This window comes from Syngnathoides biaculeatus, chromosome 5 (assembly GCF_019802595.1).
Source record: "Syngnathoides biaculeatus isolate LvHL_M chromosome 5, ASM1980259v1, whole genome shotgun sequence".
Lineage (NCBI taxonomy): Eukaryota > Metazoa > Chordata > Actinopteri > Syngnathiformes > Syngnathidae > Syngnathoides > Syngnathoides biaculeatus.
In genome coordinates, this window is record NC_084644.1 from 29,813,547 (window position 1) to 29,836,127 (window position 22,581).

The 22,581-nt window shown below is 40.3% G+C and overlaps 1 protein-coding gene across 4 annotated transcripts in view; it reads left to right on the top strand.

The window, feature by feature from the left end:
- Window positions 1–13,255, top strand: part of cadm4 (cell adhesion molecule 4) — a 248,717-nt gene extending 235,462 nt beyond the window's left edge. For 2 of the 4 annotated variants that reach the window (XM_061820824.1, XM_061820828.1), the window contains 3 exons: window positions 1,351–1,434; window positions 6,684–6,812; window positions 9,800–13,255. In XM_061820824.1, the coding sequence (XP_061676808.1) occupies window positions 1,351–1,434; window positions 6,684–6,812; window positions 9,800–9,909 (323 nt within the window). In that variant the 3' untranslated portion in view covers window positions 9,910–13,255. Of the gene's footprint in view, window positions 1–1,350; window positions 1,435–6,683; window positions 6,813–9,548; window positions 9,629–9,799 lie in introns of all 4 variants that reach the window. The other 2 variants (XM_061820825.1, XM_061820827.1) reach the window with 2 other exon arrangements.
- Window positions 13,256–22,581: the final 9,326 nt, after the last annotated feature.

Sequence of the window (22,581 nt, forward strand, 5' to 3'; positions counted from 1 at the left end):
CTAGAGATACCTTGTAGATGTTTATCGTTATCGTCAGCCCTGCTTTGATATGTGATCTCCCATTGTGGCATCCCCCATTAGCAGCCCGCCGTCACCTGCAGAGGTCTGTTGAGGCTCAATCTCATTTATGTATTTGGAAAACAAAAGGAATTTTTTTCTAAATCATGAAATGAATGCTGTAATAACATTTTGCAATATTAAAATAAATGAAAATATTCAATATTAATGTAAATCATTTGTTTCTGCTAAGTATATACTGTAATTACATCAGCCATGAAGTTAGAATTTATATCATTTTAGTAAATAATTGACAAAACTGTATCAAACCTTGACATAATGTGTTTTTAAGTAATTTTATATTTATATATATATATATATATATATATACGAAAATAAACATACAAATTATTTCACAGAGTTGTATTTATGAAAATATATTTATTTAAGTAATACAGCTTGCCACTTGCTGTAATATATTGTATAATACACTATATTATATAATAATTTTAGAATGTCTAAATAAATCTACAACTTAATAAAAAAGAATAATCACCAGTATTGAAAATACGTATGGTAATAAAAAAACATAAATAATATCATAAATATATAAGATGTAATTTATTAATAACAACGGATTAATTTTTTTTAAATGATAAAAATAAATAGCAGATGTCACAATCATTTTAAAGCAAAAAACATCAATTATATAATAATACAGGTAAATGAAATAGTAAATAAAGGGTTGTCTAATTTGTTTAACAAATGATAAAGAAATATTCAAATGCAAATCAAATATAATATATAAATATAATATATGAATTAGATAGATAGATAGATAGATAGATAGATAGATAGATATAGATAGATAGATAGATAGATAGATAGATAGATAGATAGATAGATAGATAGATAGATAGATAGATAGATAGATGGAAAATAAACTATACATGAAATATTTTCAAAATTATGAGGAAAATCAATGAAAATAAATAGTGTAATATATTACCTAAATTATGACAAACTAAATACATACAAAATGGAAAAATTAAATGAAAATATACAGTGAATAGTCAAATTACCTCTGTTACAGTGGCCCTGGAATATTCTAGCACGTGTATTCAAAATAATCACCATAATGTCTCTCATTCCCACATCCCACATTGGTGTGGACCCGTTTGACAATATTAGAATCGTCATTATCTTGAAGCAAAATTTGTGATTTAACTCCCTTCCGCCTCTTCCTTTATGTGGAGCCATTAGAGCCGTGCAGATGTGTGTGTGAAAATGTCAGTGCACGTTTTGTCGCATTTTGTCCACCTGTGTGATCCCATCCCTTGTCTGTCTGTGTAGATAATGTGTCACTCCCAAGCATGGCCCCTCTCACTCCCACTTCCCATCCCATCGTCACCCCATCCCTCCCACTGGACATAAAAGGTAACACCCTCAGTTTATTTATTTATTTTTTTAATTGCTGAGCATCTCTATCCTTCTCCTTTGGTGTCTTCCTCCTTTGTCTGAGGTGGACAGAAACATTCGTACGCTCTTTGTTGTGCTGCAACCTTCCTTTGTCGTGTGTTTACACAAGTTCGGCTACCTTCTTGATGCTCTGCTACGCGCTCCACACAATCGCTTGCTCGTGCTTCCTTTCTTATCAGTGCATGCACATTTTACCAACTCAGCATTTCTGCATATACAGCGCGCGCGTGTGGATCGTTCAGTGCCTCATGCACAATCTGCACGAAAGGTATGGCCTAAAAGCCTCCGGTGAGAAAATGGAACACACTAAACACAACGTACAAACGGTGTCACAACCAAACACAAAGACGGATGAGCGTTCCAGGTGGATGTCGACTCGTGATCCCACAAGAATGTGACAAGTGTTGAAAGAGCTCAGCACGCATGTGACTGTTCAGACAGTGGTGCCTTGAGATATGAGTTCGACCTCTTCCATGATACTCTCAGTACTCACAACACTGTTCGCAAGACAGCTTCCCTCATTGAAACAAAAGAAAATACCATTAATTGTTCTCACCACACCCACACAACCCAAATAAAAGTAATCATATAGTAATGTCTCTTAATCATAAAAATAGCACTTTATGGTGTATTTTATCAAAACACACAGTATAACACAATGAAATGGAATGAAAAGAACTAAACAATTTTGCCACATTTAATGCTTCGGGTTAGTAGATGTGCTCTTTCTTCTGCTATGTGTGGCTTGGCCACCTGAGGACCGACGTGCATGTCAAAATTCCTTAGTGAACCACAGTAATATAATCTCATAATATTCTCATTAATAATATTAGCCTGCAATTATTGTTGAATGTCTGGATGTGTTCCTCCCCCATTTGTGGTCAAATATTTGTTACTTACAGGGTTACACCAACGCAACACAATCCATCCGTCCATCCATCCATCTATCCATTTTCTTAGTTACTTATCGTCACAAGGGTCGCAGGGAGTGTTGGAGACCATCCCAGCTGTCAACGGGCAGGAGGCGGGGTACACCCTGAACAGGTTGCCAGCCAATCAGATCGAGATAAATAGCCGCACTCACAATCAGACCAAGGGCAATTCAGAATGTCCAATTATTGTTGCATGTTTTTGAGATGTGGGAGGAAACCGGAGTGCCGAAAGGAAACCCACGCAGGCACGGGGAGAACATGCAAACACCACATAGGGAGGGCTGGGATTGAACCCGGGACCTCAGAACTGTGAGGTCAACCCTTTCCAGCTGCGCCACCTTTCCGTTTTAGTTTGTAATCAAAGCAACAACTACAAAACAATCTCGATGACAGTTCATTTCTGGAAAAACTCCTTGGTTGGTCACTGGCCATGCATTAGAAGAAAAAAATCTCACAGAACAACCGTAAACAAATATGTCAAAGTATGTATATTGACACTCTTGTCTCGGCTTTCACAAAACTATTACAAAATTGATAATCGCAGGAAGCCATGATTTGTTGTGTTCTAAGAATGGCAACAGTCGGATACACAGGTTTCGTGTAAGTTTTGCCATCCAATGGAAGAGAATTTCATTGTTCTGACTGGCAGGAAACATCACAAATTAAGTGAAATTATGTAATATCCCAAGGCCCTATTGATGAGCTCTTGGAGTGCCACCTTAACCTGGTTGAGAATTATTACATACTGTGTATGTGTGTCTTTCATGACACAAAGTCGTCTATTTACTGTTGCTCTTTCATATTGTTGTGCACTTTCTGTTTACTTAAAGAATAAAAACAAAAGGTGTTTCTTATTCTTGAAACGCCGTCACCTTCTCTTGGAGGTAGATACCACTGACCCGCTGTGTGTAAATGTCACAAAGAGTCACGGGAAATGAAGTTGCGACGTGAACGGAACGTTTGATCGATGCTCGCACTTTGAAAAATGAACACGTTTGCTTTATGTCGGTCACTGTTGGCAAAGCTTAGAGCCTGGCAGTAGATTAAAAGGGCTCTCAAATTTAAATCATTAACGCATGATTTATCACTCAAAAATTATCGCATTAATCACGTGTTAATTCCGAGTAATCATAAAATTTATTTTGGCCACACATGCTCATTTACCTTAACCGCGGCTGGACATCTGAAATGTGGTGCGGGTTGTTATAAGGTTATTGATCATGTCAATGCTTAGGCCGATGCTAAGATGAGTGATGAGACAAATTTAGCTTCAAAAGTTACCCTGATGGGACTTTAAGAAGAAAACAAAGAGAATTGTTCTCCCCATGCCTGCTTGAGTTTTCTCCGGGCACCATTCATTGGAGATTAAATTGCCCGTAGGTGTAATTGTGAGTGCGAATGGTTGTTAGTTTCTGTGTGCCCTGCGATTGGCTGGCTACCAGTTCGGGGTGTAGCCCGCCAGCTGCCTTATGTTAGCTGGGATAGGCCCCAGGACTCCCATGACCCTTGTGAGGATAAGTGGGTCATACAGCAACCATTTAGAGTACGAGCCTTCGCTTGGATGATTTTTGCCTTTGTGTTGTGAGTCTAAATGTCAGTAAAGAGCAAGTCTCAACTCCACTGCCACTCAAGTAGAAGGCAAGACACACACACACACACACACACACAAATTAAGGCATTGTTATGCACTCACATGTGGCCCAGAAGAGGCACAATCATCAATCAACTTTCAGCCATTTATTGAATGGTTCGGTTACAATAATATCAAATGAGAAGACTCACAAGGCCACCACTCTTGCCCAGATGCTCACCCACAGACAAAGCAATTTGTCTCTTGCTCCTGACACGTCTTACTAAAAACACAACTTGTTTATTTTTTTGTTTTGTTTTTTTAAGAAACTAGTTTCTCTTTACATTAACTACTGCTTTGTTTTTGTACAATCCAGTGCTATAGTTTTATATGAACAACATGCGACAAAAAAATTTATTTTGGGGACAGTGAAATGGATATTTGGGCTTCAAATAATTTCATTGGGTGAAATTGTTGTAATATACGAATAACTTAATTTATGAGCTTGGTTATGGAACACAAGCTCATAAGTCAAGCCACTACTGTAACAACAAGACTCACATTTTGATACGTTCAATTGTGTACATTTTGTTGTTTCATGTCTGTCACAATTAGCCAAGCTGGAACTTTGTACCGGGAAAGAAATGTGGCATGAAGACGGTGCCATTTTGTTCCACAGTTTGGCCTTGGTAGAGGTCTGAAGTCGTTGCTACTGTATTTTTCTTCTCTGATGATATTAGATTATTTAAGTGTACCTAATGTGGCTTGTGGATTGTTCATATGATCCATATATACTTTTATTTTTAATTCCCCAGCACGATTAATGTGATTAAGAAGGTCAACAGGAGAGATGTAACAAAATTCCACAGGATTCCACTTAGTTTTTTCCTGGCGCTTTCTTCCCTGGCGCTCAGCTGGAATGGCTTTTTAAAGGCCTGGCGTAGCTATCGCTTGATTCACTGTCCTTATTTCTCAGTCATTCTGTCAGTGCAGTTGGGGCGGAGGCATGATGAGAGGTGATAATGTAACTCACATGGATGATATCGCCTTTTTATGTTCCTTCTCTTCAGTCCTGCTGCTTTCCACCTCCCCTTTTCTCCCCACACATCTTCCAATATCTTGATTCTCTCACTTCTTTCTCTTTGTGTGGGCGGCTATGGCTCAGTAGGTCATCCAGTGACCTTAAGGGTAACTGGTTCGAATCCCGGCTATGACTGACCGCGTGTTAAAGTGTCTTTGGGGAGGACACTGAACCCTAATTTGCTCCCACTGGGGCTGACACCACCTCACATGGCAGCATTCACCCATTAGTTTATGAATGTGTGTGTGTGTGTGTGTGTGTGTGTGAGAGGGTGAATATGAGGCTTTTTAAACCACTTTCAGGCAGAGTGATTGTCTATATTGATGGTGTCAAACATACAGCCAGCGGGCCAGAACTAGACCGTCAGAGGGTCCAGTCCAGCCCATGTGGTGGGAGTGTTCAGACTGCATAATGTGCACATACTGGCTTACAATAATATTAAATATAATTGATATAAATTAATTTATTAATTAATATTAATATAAAACATCTGTCCCATTTCTCTTAACTCAATTTTTAAATGTTGTTCAATTTATGGTACAGTAGAACCTCGGAGTTTGAAGATAATTCGTTCTTGTGAGGTGTTCAAAGTCCAATTTGTTCAACCACGAATACCCTTTTTTTCTATTGGAAATAATGTAAATGAGTTTAATCCATTCCCAAGATCTAAATCGTACATTCATATTTTAATTCCTATTCATGTAAAAACATCAAACGACAACTACGACTTATACAACACCCGAGACGTTGGAAGTCCGAGCTTCTACTGTACTTATAGAAAAAATTATACATATTTTTTAGGGTTAGTACTTCAGGGTTGGTACTTGCTAATCACTGGCCTATAGTAATAGGTTACACTATAAATATACCCTAAACTATAATCCTAAAAAAGCTTTATCATTTCAACTTCCAGTTTCATAATTCTTAAAATATAATTATAATAAATAAATTCATCTTTGCGGCACGGTGTAACAAGTGGAAAGCATTGGCTTCACAGTTCGGAAGTCCCGGCTTCAATCCCAGCCCCGCCTGTGTAGAGTTTGCATGTCCTCCCCATGCCTGTGTGGGTTTTCTCCGGGCACTCCGGTTTTCTCACGCATCCCAAATACATGCGCCATTAATTGGACACTCTAAATTGCCTGTAGGTGTTATTGTAAGTGTGTCTCTTTCTCTCGATGTGCCCTGCGATTAGCTGGCAACCATTTCAAGGTGTACCCCGCCTCCTGCCCGATGATAACTGGGATAGGCTCCAGCACTCCTGCGACCCTTGTGAGGATAGGCAGCTAGGAAAATGGATGGATGGATGGATGGAAATTCATCTTACAGATACCCTAATGTAGAAAAAAAATTCACCAGAAGTGCGCATGTACGTGCACAAGCAACAAACACTCTGTCACTTCCACTAACCCAACCCAAACCCAACTTAAATTTAAACCTCGGCATCCACAAAGCATGTCCCTCAGTCAACATCACTTTAATGTACTTCCATGACACCAATTCACATGAAAGAGCATAGGCATAGGTTTGACAGAAGGAAATAAAAAAAAAAAAAAAGAAAAGATATAGGGAATTTTTGAATCCCAAGTGCTTTTCTGCCATTCATGCCTTTTTTGTCTTCCCGTAGATCCCGGTGCAGTGGTGGAGACTCACAGCGCGGTACCGTACGCGGTGATTGGTGGCGTGCTGGCCCTGCTGGTTTTCACCGTGATCTGTGTGCTCATCGTGACCATCTGGTGCTCCGTGCGTCAGAAAGGTGAAACACTCACACACACACGCACACACGTGTTCCTTATGCTAAAACATGTTTGATTTAAATGTTATTAACCAATAAAAAGTGCAACATTCAGTGATGCCTCTAAGAAGGATGGATTTATATTACTAACACGGCATATAAATAATAACAGCAATTTGTCTTGTGTGTCAACACCTTGCATTGGAGTTGTTGCATGGTGCATTTGCCCATTTACAAACACTCACACACACAGCGCAAGCATCTGTGTGTCCACATTAATGATTTAAATCATTGTGCTTCTGTTTACATGATGCAAAAACCAACAACAAGGCGTAGAGTTTTATAGAAGATTTATTGAAATCTACGAGGAATGTACACAGTAAAACACAAGAAGGGTCTAACGACAAAAAGGAAACACAAATAATGGTGAAACAAAAAAAACTGTGCGCACAAAAATGTAAGTAGGACATCGTGTGTTGCCGGGGTAAAAATGAAAATGTGTTTAATGCGTGGAGTGAACGCATTCACAACATGATGGCAACATAACGTGAAAGTTATGTTATTTAAACCCACCTATATCCATGTTTGGATCGAAAAAGAAATTATTCTTTTAAACTGCGGAGACACTCCTGGCAATGTCCTATGATGGATAACCTTGGACAGGATGTGGCGGGGAACATTAATGCGGTCTCCGTGTTTTATGACTATATGCTAGTATATTAAGTCTCATCCATTAAAATAAACCTCCCCATCTTTTTAAGTGCCCTCCCCCTCCTTCGGCCCAACATTGGCAGCCTTTAACTGTGCTTGGGGGCTGCCAAGTAAGAAATGATCGGGCTGCTCGAGAGGCAGATGAGCTGGCAGTGCGCGTTCTGTACATCTTCACTGCCAATCAACACTGAGACCCAACCATTTTGACCAATCAATTTCGCAATGGCGGGGTTAGTGTCATTACGTCTTTTGTACTGACTGTCAGGCCCGTCCGTTAAGACTATCGATACACAGGAAAGTGATGTGTGTGCGTATACGTGTGTGTGTGCATGTTTCCATGGAAACTGGTGTTTTTAAAGATGACGTTAGCGAAAATTGACTTTATCGCCTTTTATAAAAATAACCGTTTGCCTACCGAACGACTGTGAAAATACACAACCAAGTGAAACTTTCTTAGCTCCCTATTTCTGAAAATTTCCGTGAGGCTTTCTGATTTTTTTTTTATTTGTATTTTGTAGTTTTCACAGTAAATCGAATTGAATAACAAATTTTAAAACAAAAACATAATTTATTATATTTGAGCTAAGGTACTGAATTTTGTCTGTGAGCACTGACCATGTTTTTAGCGAAAGACAGAAAAGCAAGTCGAAGTTGTTCCTCCCATTTTATTATGAAAACACTGCTTTAAGTCTCCCATTCTGAATTTGGCTGAAATGTTAATGGTTTAATTTTGCATAATACTATGACTGAGATTCCCATGACTTAGTAGCTTCCTGTATGCTGTGTGGGGGGAAAAAATACATAATTTTTCACGTGACATATTCAAATGTTTACTGACATTTTCAAAGTGGCCAATGTGTTTTTGCATTTGCCGATCTATGTCAGTGGTTCTCAAGCGTTTTTCACCAAGTACCACCTAAAATAATGACTTACATCAGCTCTCTAAGTACCACAGTCACAACAACATTAAAATACAGAGCAGAGAAGTTTGAAGTTGTTTTATTTCTAAAATGTATACATATATTCAAATGTATATTATTAAATTATTAGTAAGTAATGTTACTGTAAGGCACCGTAACATTAACACTGCACTTAAATATAGGATGTTTTTTTTAAATGACTAATAATGATTCAATTAGCATGTTAAGTGTAATATACTGTAAAGTTAAAGCCAGAGTAACATGATTTAATTTTGTGCCGCGTTTGCCGACCGTTAGAGGGAGCCTGTGTACTGCTACCAGTACTTGTACCCCACCCTGAGAAGCTCTGCGCTATACTAATTCAGCACGATATTGTAAAAAATTTACATTGTGATTTTTGCAGTAACGAAACTCACACTCAGGGCAGGCTGAGCAGGTTCCATTTGCATCACAAGTCAACAAATTTACATAAAAATGCCAATTTCTTCAGCTATGACTCTGGCGCTATGCTGGGTGAAGATCCGCCATTTACAAACAACAACCATACTCAATTGTTCAGTGAAGTTTCAATGGGGAGGAGAGCGGTGTATATGGTTTGTAATGTGTCTGCTGCATGCACCACATGCACAGAGCCGCTAATCGGAAAGTATAATATGGCGCCTCTGTGATGAGGCGCTGCTTCCACGAGTGAAAATACAAACAAAGCTCTTACTACTTTCTCTTCAGACTCAGCCATTAGCCCATTGCCTAGTCACAAAGCCCTTACCTCTCCCCTGATCGTCACACTAACTAACGAAAGCCGTACCCAACATTGCCCTTATGGGGGGTTTGAGCAGTAGCTCATTTGCATGTGACAGCATTTTCAACCAAAGTAGTGAGTAAGTGTCTTATTGTTCCTTATCCTTTGTGTATTTTGACTCTCAGGCACTTTTCACAATGCAAAATGAAAAAAGAAATGCATACTCTGTCTCTTTAAAATTGTGCTTGTGGGTGGTGCAGCAACTAACCTTCCCTCCACCCTCTCTTCCCGTTTCCTCTTGCCTTTTGCTTCCCGTCCCATCTCCCACTCACTCCTGACCGCGATTCAACCCTTCACGCACACACACCCTTACTTTTAATTTCGTAGGCTCGTATCGCACCCGAGAGCCCATTCTTGCTTGGTATTGACCCACCGAACTCACAAAAACTAATGACTTAACCCGTTAGGTACGACTTCTTCAGCAGCAAGAGCTCTTGTTTGATTTTGATATAATGCTGATCGTGACGCTTCCCCGCCTAACTGCCCCCACCTGATCTCCCAACCTTCCTTCTCTCTCTCTCTCTCTCTCTCTCTTTCGTTCCGCCTCCCCGACCCTTCCTCCGTTCCCCCTCTCCCAGGCTCCTACCTTACCCACGAGGCCAGCGGCTTGGATGAACACGGCGAAGTGCAGGAGGCATTCCTCAACGGCAACGACGCCAGCCAGGGCAAGAAGGAGTACCTACTGTAGCCTCATTGTTATCCTCTGACCTTATCCCTGTCCCCCTTCCCTTCCCTTTCATTCCGCCCCCAATCCCACAGGCAAACACACAAACATGCACACACCTCGTAAAACCACACAAAAACTCACACACCTCTGCAAAGAAGGAGCGCCTATGGAGCCATATATACGGCCATACAGTCCGCTTTCTGTACAGCCAAGAGGGGAAAAAAGGAAATGAAAAATGGCAAATTAAGGGGCTATACACCAAGATGAAGGCAAGAAATGTAAGAGGGAATCATTTGAGGCAAATAATTGCTGTCATTTTGCAGCACAAAGTGTTAAATGTACTCCCCATTGTGCCATATTTTACATGCAAAGGTCGGTAATCAAGCGCCGACAATGCTGGGGAATGTTCTCAGATATAGAATTCCTGGAAAAAGAAACTCGTCTCCTTGACATTTTCATACTTTATGAAATACTTCACTTATGATGTGCTGCCTCCCTGATTGGTGGTGGTGGTGGTGGTGGGGGGGTTGTCCTTTTTCACACTTTGGGCTCCACTTCTGCAAATAGAACCATCTTGACTCATTGCTACACCAAGGCCGCATCTCTGGTCATCCAGCGGCATATGGGCCAGGGGGAGCAGTGGCTCACTTGCATGAGACAGGGCCACCCCTTCAAAACAGGTTAATTTTAGCAAGATGAGAAATTGGCTATGGGAAAAAAAAAAGAACTGATTTGGATTAAGAAAAAAATTATATAATACTGTGGTGCCTTGAGATACAAGTAACTCATCTGAATAGTGTTTCAAGCCACAAGGCGTTGTTCAGCTAATATTTTGCTTTTGCTGGCAACCAAAAATTCAAGATATTAGTATGTATGAACAGGAAACTCAACTCGCCTCACTCCACAATAAGTAGATGGAGAACAATTAATCAAAAATCAATTAATCAAATTCACAATTCTTCAAAAATAGACTTAGTAATTGTGAAAATCCTCTTTGGCGTCCTCAAACAAGCACTATATTGCCCCCTGGTGGCCAAGTCGCTCACATCAGAAGTAATCCCACTTGATTCATCATGATGCCCAAACTGTTTAATTATTTACATTCTGTTTGATTATGAGGCTAGAAAGGTGAAATGTTGGAAAACTTATTAGAGCATCTGCCTCGCAGTTCTGAGGATGAGGGTTCAAATTCCGGCCAGGCCTGTGTGGAGTTTACGTGTTGTTCCCGTGGCTCCGTCGGTTTTCTCCCTGCACTCCGGTTTCATCCCACATCCCAAAAGCATTAATTGGAGACTCTGCAATTGTCCATAGGTGTGATTGTGAGTGTGGTTGTTTGTTTGTATGCGCCCTGTGGTTGGCTGGCAACCAGTTAAGGGTTTTCTCCACCTCCTGCCTGAAGATAACTGGGATTGGCTCCAGCACTCACATGACCCTTATGAGGATAAGAAGCTCAAAAAATTGATGAATGGATGAGGCTAGAACCTAATAATGGCATTTCCATTCTTTTTAGAGTTTTGACTTGCACGTATCGTCCCAAAACAAATTCAAATTGTATGTCAAGGCACTATTGTATGTCATCTTCACTGTTTCCAGTTTCTCTATTCCAACACTTTTGCTCTGGCGTGTTTGACTCTCCTGCTGGGAGGGTTAAGTGATTTCCTTTCTTCAACACATGAGGGAAAGGCAGTGTCTCCCTTTTGAGCCGCCTCTCTCTCTGTTATTCCGTCCATTCCATCCAGCCTTCTTCTCGTCGCTCTATCGCGTCGCTTTTATTGGCTCCTCACAATGAAAGGATTAGCGTCGGGCTGCGTTCCTGACAGAGACGAAAAGGAATATGACTCGCGCCGACATTAAAGAAAAGCTTAATTATTTTCGAATGTCATTAAGGGGATAAAAAAAAGGTTTAGAAGTCTTAATGGGAAGGGCAAGAAGATAAAGAGGGATGTAAAAACACTGAACGAGACAATAAAACTCCTTTCTGAATCGACCACACACATACACACACACATATCACATTCACTCATATGTAAACATCGACGAAGCGAGTATACATATCTCTGAATTCCTTATTTGTATAAAAAAAGCAACAGATGCGTAATTAAACTTTGAAGAGAGAAGAAACTGTTTACTATTGCATTATGAATCTATACTATACTAACACAGAATATTAGCCTATAGTGGCGCAGAGCCGAACAAACTACTGTCCAGTGATCTTTAAAAAAAAAAGAGAAAGAAAAAGGAAAAGAAAAATAGGACTTCATCAGAAACCTACAATGGTGTATTAGGGCCACGCTGAAAAGAGAAAAAAAAGTCATAAGTCTTAATGTTGTGAGAAAAAAAAATCACAATCAAAGGATAAATTTGTAATTTTGTTTCTGAAAAAATACGTAATAATATACATATGTATAGTTGCTGCTGATCTCAAAATATTTTTTGTCTGAGAAAGACTTTATTCTCAGACATACATGTTGAATTTTTTTTTCTGGAAGTTGTCCAACTTTTTTCTTGTAGCATTTCTCATCATTTCTCAACAATTTAGAACTTTTCATTTAAAAAAATGAAACCAACTTTTTATTATTTTTTGACTTAACTAGCTTTTCTTGGAAGAGAGAGAGTTTTCCACTTACATGAAAAAATTCTCTTAATGATGCAGTTTTACACTTGTGTGTCATGACTTTTCTTCTCCAAAATGACTTTTTCCCCCTGAATGTTACAACTTTACTCTTATACAAAAACTTAAAAGTATGACTTGTAAAATGGCTTTTTTATTTTTTTTATCCCACATCTCCCAGCAATATTATGACTTAATTCTCATGAGCTAAATTTTATTGAGAAAAAGAATGTACTGTTTCAGTATTCTGGCTTTATTCTAAAAAAATAAATAAATACATTAACACCATGATTTTATGATCATATTTATGACTTTTTTTTCAATTATTTTTTCATTTGAGAGTGGCCCTAATACTGCCATGTAGAAACCAGAGGTCTTATTGATTTTTTAAATTAAATACTTGTTTGCAGAAATATGATTGTTGTTACTGTTATTATTATTATTATTATTATTATTATTGACGTTGTTATTATGACAATTGTAAATGTTACAAGAACTGTACACTTCTCATGCTTTGTTTTTAATTCTACTGTAGAGCAGTGGCTGTCTTCTTTTACCCGATGATTTCCCCAGCGCCTTTTCCTCTCCTCTTCCTGGTATTTCTCTCGCTATCTCTCTCTTCTTCTCCTGTGCCCAGTTGTCGCCTCTCCTTCCCTTTCACTGTTTATTTCGGTGTCCATGTGTCATTGTTGATATATGCTGTAGCTAACTATTTCTTTATAGGAGTAAGCTACAAAAGCACGAGAAAATAAAAAAAAAGACTCCAAAAATAACCTGGTGTTTTTCTTTACTTTTTTTTTTTTACACGTTTTTTTTTTGATAGTGCTTACCGTGGAATTAGCAGGTGCTGTTTTTCCACGCCAAGGAAAGACGTGATTAAATCAATGGGGAATAGTCAAGTCTTATGCGCTGAAAGCTGAAGATAAAGATGTAAAAGGCGGTGGAGCTCGCTGAGCGCAGCAAGTAAACAAAGCAGATGGAAGCGTGGAGCTGCTAATGAATCACTAAGCCGAGAAAAGAAGATAAAAACTGAAAATACATCTGTACTGTTAAAGTTGCTCGCGATCGATACCAGATTCTGTCGAGAAGCACTCAACATGTCCATCTGCACGCAGGGCAAAATTTGAAAGCGGCCGGAGGTCGGCAGGGCGACGGATCAATGGCCGTCCTCTGCGCTGGCCTGTCATAAAGAAAGACTGTCAAGCGGCAATCAAAGTAATGGACTCGCACAGACGCCAGCAGCATGACTTGACATCGCAGGGGCAGGCATGTCTGCAGTTTATTGTCATGTTTTTTTGAAGGCAGCCAATCCCATCAGGAATGACGTGATGGATGGCTAATAAAGCAACAAATAGTAAGTTTCTTTCGGCTTGTCCCTTTCGGGGTCGCCACAGCGTGTCATCTCAGGTGAACGCACATGTGTTTGGCACAATTTTTACGCCAGATGCCCTTCCTGACGCAACCCTTCTCAGGGAGTGGAGGCCCCAGTGGGATACGAACCCACAACCCCTGGTTTATCAAACCAGTGCTCTAACCACTGAGCTACAGGGCCTCACTAACAAAGCAACAAATGCTGGCCTTTTATTTTGTCTTCAAACCTCAAGTGTCCCTCATCTTGTTTCCCCAGTGGACTTTACCATAGAATAACTTTGGTTAGCAAATATGTGGGGGTCCAATGTACCCACTTTTGCATGTTTTCACAGGACCCCAAGTACTCATTCTCCTGCATTTTGATTAACAGGCCATCCATGCACCTTTGAAGAGAACAAGCATCAGGCATCTTTTCATGATGAAACAGCACTAAGCACCCCAGACATCGACAAGTTGAATCAATAGACAGGAACAAACCTGACAAGAAGCAAACGCGTATTCCTCTTTCAGTTTATGGCATCCGGTGAAAGGAGTATTTACGACCGATAATGACAACATCAAGTCAATGAACGGCTCATTCGTTCCTGTGACCAATCGTTTCATCCGATTGCGAAAAGTACCCGTTTATGATCGGCGTATTTTATTCCTACGAGTTGTAGGAAACACAACGCTGCATCCAATCCTGATGTCTTTTCATTATCGGTTTGTACCTTTATGTGAATTTAAGTAGGATGCTGTGGAAAGTGAACCTCAACTCGTTTAGGTGGGGTGACCATGGTGAGATGTCATTGACGTCAGTGTCTTGAGGCATAATCAGGCAGCAGGGAGGTTTCAAAACCAGACGGAACAATTGAATGGAGAAGCCGGAACAATCTATATTATTAACCCATTTAACTTTCACAGATTTATCTCAAAACAGTCTTCTTTGGTAGGTTGGAAGCCATGCAGTATGTGGGGGAAAAAAACCTGAACAACCCAATGACAGCCACTTGAGGAGGTTTAGCTGAATCAGGTAACCCAAATGTAAAAGCTGTGTGTTATGCAATACAGTCATAAATACACAGTGTCACCTTGAAGAACAATCCATTGTTTGAGCCTGATCCATTTTTATAAGAAAGTTTCAAATTTGTATAAGTTATACTTGCAATCATGTTCTCCCAACGCTCGTTGGTGTTTTCTCTGGGGTACTCTCATTTGTTCTCGCATCTCTGAAAACATGCATGCTAAATTCATTCTAAATTGTCCATAGGTTCGATGGTGGATGGTTGTTTGTCCATATATTATCTTGTATCATGCCCTGTCAATATCACACCCCCGAGAGCGATATACCCCACCGTGATTGCTATGTTTCATCAGCTCCGCACACAACACTGTGATAGTGCCATTCAAACTTGAAGATCACACTAAGATTCCGATTTTCAAATGAAGGTGGGGGCCACAAAATATTGTCTCGTGGGCAGCAAATGGCCCCTGGGTCGCCAGTTTGAGACCCCTGAGAACATGCAAATGCAACGCAAGACAATCTGCACGAAGATTCAAACCACAGCTTATCGCAACTGAGCAAGTCATGCTAACGAGTTTTAGTTGAGGACATGGCGTCTTTTCTCCTTGAAATGAGTCTCGCAGCCGTCATCGTTTCAAAATAAGTGTTCCAAAAAGTCAAAACACACGCACAAAAGTTAATCATTTGATGCTGGCTGAAAGAAAAACTACTAAGGCACCTTGCCTGTCTCCTGGGATGATGGTTCAAATTGCGAAATGATTTGGATTTTGGATCAGTTTTTGAAACTATTGTTTTTTGAACATTTCTTTGATGATCTCAATCAAAATGGAGGATTATTGTCAGATTTTTGCTAGCAACAGTATGATTTCATGCCTAGAAAGAGTACCACAGATCCATTATTTGCCTTGAGGATGCTCATGGAAAAGTACAGCCGACAGAAGGAGCTACATTGTGTCTTTGTGGCGCAAGAGAAAACCTATGACAGAGTACCTAGAGAGGAACTGTGGTACTGCATGCGCAAGTCTCGTGTGGCGGAAAAATATGTTAGAATAGTACAGGACATGTATGAGGGGCAGCAGAACAGCGGTGAGGTGTGCCGTTGGTGTGTCAGGAGAATTTAAGGTGGAGGTGGGACTGCATCAGGGTTCCGCGCTGAGCCCCTTCCTGTTTGCGGTAGTAATGGATAGGCTGACAGATGAGGTTAGACTGGATTCCCCTTGGACTATGATGTTCGCAGATGATATTGTGATCTGCGGTGAAAGCAGGGAACAGGCGGAGGAACAGTTAGAAAGATCGAGGTACACACTAGAAAGGAGAGGAAGGAAGATTAGCCAAAGTAAAACAGAATATGTGTGCATGAATGTGAGGGGCGGAGGTGGAGGAGTGAAGCTCCAGGGAGAAGAGATAGCGAGGGTGGATGACTTCAAATACTTGGGGTCAACAATACAGAGCAATGGTGAGTGTGGTAAAGAAGTGAAGAAACGGGTCCAAGTGGGGTGGAACAGTTGGCGGAAGGTGTCTGGTGTTCTATGTGACAGAAGAGTCTCCGCTAGGATGAAGGGCAAAGTTTATAAAGCAGTGGTGAGGCCAGCCATGATGTACGGATTAGAGACGGTGGCACTGAAGAGACAACAGGAAGCAGAACCGGAGGTAGCAGAAATGAAGATGTTGAGGTTCTCGCTCGGAGTGAGCAGGTTGGATAGGATTAGAAATGAGTGCATTAAAGGGACAGCCAAAGTTGGATGTTTTGGAGACAAGGTGAGAGACAGCACACTCAGATGGTTTGGACATGTTCAGAGGTGAGAGAGTGAGTATATTGGTAGAAGGGTGCTGAGGCAAAAGAGCGAGAGGAAGAGCAAAGAAAAGGTTTTGGATGTTGTGAGGGAAGACATGATGGCAGTTGGGGTTAGAGAGGAAGATGCAGGATAGACTATGATGGAAAAAGATGACACGCTGAGGCGACCGCTAACGGGACAAGCCAAAAGGAAAAGAAGAAGAATTGTCAGATTTTTGGTCCAGTTGTTATTGGGTCTCAATTCATCTGGGAGGTGTGCCGAATATGGTGGCCAGTAAATGAACACTACTTCACAATACTAATTGAATATCAGCACAAAAAGTGGAATATAACGAGCGGAGGAAAAAAAAACATCACAATCAGCACAAGTGAAGATGAGAATAATATTCTTTTTCATGTTTTCTCCGGCACATCAATGGCGGTTCGAGATGAACAATCCAATTAGCGTGAGCCAGGGCGTCTCTGTTTTTTTCATTACATGAGAGCACTGCATTGTATTTACAAGTAAAATCAAAACAACCATGAAGATCGTGTCAAAACCAGGTTAATTATGTTCCCCCTCTTTACAATGCGGCATACACTTTGGACCGTAATGTTATTAGTGAAAGTTTAATTAAACGCTGTCACTCATATGTATTACGACTGGCTGGCTTGGCGTAAACTTGAAACGGCTTGGAAAAAAAAGCCCCACAGGATGGGCCGTGGCGGCAAAAGCGGCATCTGTGAACATGATTTCCGTCGTCATCGAGAGGATTAATTTTCTTGCTGACATTTGGCGTGAAAGATGATAATGAACTGGCCTTTTCATTTGCGAGCTCCTCCGAGCGTCTGTGCGTGAGGTTAATGATTATTTAAAAAGCCGCAAACTGCGCGAATAGGAAATTACTCTGTTCTTTCTTTGTAAGACCGCAAGCCTTTGGTGTAAAAAAGTAGCTAATAACGCAAACAGGAAAGGAGGATTGTTTCAGCAACATGGCGTTCATTTCAATGCATCTTGATTGACAAAAGTTTACACTGAGGGGATGTACAGTGCTGTGAACAAGTTTTGCCCCCCTTCTCACATTCTTATATTTTTCCAGAGTTTCTCCACTTTGTTAAAGATCATTAAATATATGTAAACATTACAAAAACTTAACCCAACTGAATTTAAAATTCAATTTTAAAATGGTCATTTAGTGACGACAAAAAACCTAAAATCTAATAAAATATCAGTGAAAAGTAGGAGTACTCTAAAATACATTAGAAAAAAGAAAAAAGTTTTTAATCTGGATTGGATCAAAACTCACACTTGGGGGTGACGTCACCTCTGTCAACAACTAATTCCATTTTAGCCAAATACTGCTTCACCTTGCTTGCTATGGACTCTGCACTCCATTATTAGACCTGTACAGAGAAGGTCAGAAGAGGCCCCGTAGCTCAGTGGTTAGAGCACTGGTTTGGTAAACCAGGGGTTGTGGGTTCGTATCCCACTGGGGGCCTCCACTCCCTGAGAAGGGTTGCGTCAGGAAGGGCATCTGGCGATCCCGAAAGGGACAAGCCGAATGAAACACACACACAGAAGTTCAGAAGGAGTTACATTGTGTCTTTGTGGATCTAGAGAAAGCCTATGACAGAGTACCAAGAGAGGAACTGTGGTACTGCATGCGTAGGTCTGGTGTGGCAGAGAAGTATGTTAAAATAGTACAGGATGGGCAGCAGAACAAGGGTGAGGTGTGCCTTAGGTGTGACAGAAGAATTTAAGGTGGAGGTGGGACTGCATCAGGGATCAGCTCTGAGCCCCTTCCTGTTTGCAGTGGTAATGGATAGGCTGACAGATGAGGTTAGACTGGAATCCCCTTGGACCATGATGTTCGCAGATGATTAGAAATTAGAAAGATGGAGGCAAGCACTGGAAAGGAGAGGAATGAAGATTAGCCGAAGTAAAACAGAATATATGTGCGTGAATGAGAAATGTGGAGCGGGAAGAGTGAGGCTACAGGGAGAAGATATAGCGAGGGTGGAGGACTTCAAATATTTAGAGTCAACAATCCAGAACAATGGTGAATGTGGCAAGGAACTGAAAAAACAGGTCCAAGCAGGTTGGAACAGCTGGCGAAAGGTGTCTGGTGTGTTATGTGACAGAAGAGTCTCTGCTAGGCTGAAGGGCAAAGTTTACAAAACAGTGGTGAGGCCAGCCATGATGTACGGCCAATACTTTTGAGAGAATATTATATGGACCGACAAGATTAAACTTTAAGGTTTTTGGAAGGAGTGTGTCTTGTTACATCTGGCGTAAATGTCGCACAGCATTAGAGAAAAAGAACAACAGACCAACAGTCAAACGTGGTGGTGGTAATGTGATGGTGGGGAAAAAAGAAGAAAATGAGGAAAACTTCGCTGGTGCTCATGAGAGCATGCTCATTCAAGGATTGCTTAAGGTGTATTAATGTAATTTTAGCGGGATACTCCTCACAATAATAATTGTTTTTGGCAACATACAAAAGAGGATTGCTATGAGTAATCTATCTTTAAAAAACAAAGACCAAGTCCGAAACCGTGGTATTCTGCTAGATTCAGACCTGACTTTCAACAGTCACATCAAATCAAAAACAGTCTTTTACCATCTGACCATAACATAAATATCTGGAGTTAGAGCTTGTATGTGTGGAGCACATCAGAAAACGCTCATCCATGCTTTTATCTCAAGTAGACTTGACTACTGTAATGGTCTTCTGACTGGACTCCCCAAAAAGAGCATTAAACAGGTGCCGCTCATTCATAATGCTCCAGCTTCGGTTCTAACCAAAGCAAAGAGGTCAGAGCATATGCAATCAATTCAATTCTAAAGTCTTTGCTCTGGCTTCCAGTCATCTTGAGACTAGATTTTAAAGTTTTGCAGCTGGTATATAAATCACTGAATGGTTTGGGTCCTGAATACAAGAAAGAAATGTTAATGGAATACAAACCCAGTAGGACTATGAGATCGACAGACTCAAGTCAAACAGGGGAGCGCAGAGTCCAAGGCAAACATGGTTAAGCAGTGTTTAGCTATTATGCTGCACCCAAATGGAATAAATTGCAGACAGAAAAGGAAACAGCCCCAAATAGGAATTTTTTAAATCGGGGTTAAAAACGTTTTTTTCTCATGCTTTTTAGAGTATTTCCATTTCAAATAATCAACCAAATGTTATGTAACCTAGCAAGCCAGTGCGAGCACTGCATATAAACATGCCAGCGTTCTTTTGTCTCATGCTCTAAAACAGGGGTGGTCAACCAGTCAGAGATCAAGAGCCACGTTTTTTAATGTTACTGCAATGCAACAAGGCACATCAGGCACACAAATACCATTCCCTCCTCACAAACGTACCTTTGCTTTGTTGTAAATATCACACACCATGATAACAACAAAAATTGACTTACAAAGTACCAAGACCACAGGCCAGTAATTTAAAAAAAGAAAAAGAAAATTCAGATTTATTTATTTATTTATTTATTTTACTTTGACTTTAATTAGTGAGACTTTTAACATACCTTACCTTAAACAATCTTCTTCAAATCTGACTTGTATTCCCTTTTTGCCACTTGAAGCCGTTTTTTTTTTTTTTTTTTTTCAGTCAGAACAGATCGATGATTTTTCAAAGTGACCAACTTGTGACTGCGGAGTTCAGACCCTTTCGGAAATTCCAGATCGGCGTTAGCGTGGAATCAGCTGAAGAGTTGAAGCTTTGAAATATAAGCACGATAAAGACGTCTGACACAAAAGGCGGACTGGCTTGCTGTTGCACTCGACAAAGAAATATGAGCTCTCCCACTCTGGTAAAAATGTCCTGTGTTCATCCAGATATTTAATTTTAACTGTGCATTTTTCTCTGCCATTTTGAGAGCAATTTTAACTATTTTCTCGAGGGATCGCGAGCCAACTGGGAAACTTCGAGCTATTTTCATTTAATGTGCATGCTAGTTTTGTGAAAATATCTTAATAAACTCAAGCGAAGCGCACATGCAATTACCGTAATGAACTCAAGCAAAGTAGGCCCGCACATTAAAAAACCTAAACTTCGATAATAAATGTTGACAACAGCAAGTACAGGAGGTGACATGTCGGTCACAATCCACAATCCTATTGTCAACATCAAGGTTCCCTGTCGGAGAGTTATCGTCACACAGATGATATCCCCCAAATAATCAAACATGCAAAACTTTTGATTTTGCCGTCGTAGGTTTATGATAGGGCCAAATCGCTGGTTGTGGATTATGTTACACTACAAGACGTTTTGTTGTTCCTGACAAAATGTGTCAGCCTGATCTGGAAAATCGAGTGCGGTAGCCATCCAGGCTAATATCGGTGCTAAATCCTAGTCAGATCTCCGCATTATTAAAATGGTTCTACATTAACTGATGAGTTGTTGATTAATTGATTAATTGTCACATCCACTTAAAACATTAAGAATTGATCTCTAGGACTGTACCATTGGCACTCAGACATAAATGAAAACTTATGAAACATCACATTTGTCATTTTTTTGTTAATCTGTTTATTAGTTAGCAGGCTACATAACAGAACAATAAATAAATTCATTGAACAAATAGATACAATTATGCAATGCTTGCTTCCGTTTCTGGTGTGAGGGGGAAAGATTTGCATCCATGTTTTTTTCCCCACATTTATCACGTTCTTTTAGGAAACAAAACACATGGGTTGTGCATTTTTTTGGATAATGAGAAAGAACAAACTGGTCAACAAACGACAATCAAAATTACGAACCCAATTCCAATGAATTTGAGAGTTTGTGTTAAACAAATAAAAACAGACTGCAATGATTTTCAAAACACGTTCAACCTATATTTAATTGAATTCACTACAAAGACAAGATATTTAACCTTCAAACTGATGAACTTTGTTTATAGCAAATAATCCTTAACTTTGAATTGTATGGCTGTCATGCATTCCAAAAAAACTGGGACAAGTTGCAAAAAAGACCGAGTAAGCTGTGGAATGTTCATCAACCCACCAGTTTGGAACATCCATTGAATTGGTTATAAAAGGAGGTTCCCCGAGCTGCTCGGTCATTGAAGAGAAAAGATGGGTCAAGGTTCATCTCCTTGTGAACAGGTCTGTGAGAAAATACCCAAGCAGTTTAAGGACAATATTCCTCAACCTACAATTGCAATTTATATATTTCATCATCTGCGTTCCGTAATACTTTGGAAAAAAATCAGTGCATGTAAGCAGCAAGGCCAATGTGTCAAGGATATCATCACATGGGCTCAGGAACACTTCAGAGCACCAATGTCAGTAAATACAGTTTGGCACTACTGTACATCTTTAAGTGCAACCTACAACTACATTATGCAGAGCAAAAGCCATTCATCATAAACCCCGCCAGCTTCTCTGGGCCAAAGCTCATCTAATATGGGCTGATGCAAAGTGGTAAACTGTTCTGTTGTCTGAAGAGTCCACATTTCAAATAGTGTTTGGAAATATTGGACATCGTTTCCAAAGAGGAAAAGAACCATTGAGATTGGTATGGGTGCCAGGTTCCAAAGCCAGCAACAGTGATAGTGACATGGGTAATATACACATCTGTGAAGGCACCATTAATGCTGAAAAGTACATACGGGTTTTGGAGAAACATCTGGTCCAAGCAACACATTTTTCATGGACAGCCCTGCTTATTTCAGCAGGACAATGCCAAACCACATTCTGCACATGTTACACCAGCGTGGCTTTGAAGTAAAAGAGTCAGGTACTAGCCCAGCCTGCCTACAGTCCAGACCTGTCTTCCTTTGAAAATGTGTGACACTTTATGCCAGCGGAGACTCCAGACTGTTGAATAGCTGAAGCTGTACATCAAACAAGAATGGGAAAGAATTCCACCTCCACCACCTAAAGGGGATACAACACAGTGGTAAACATCACCCTGTCCCAGGTTT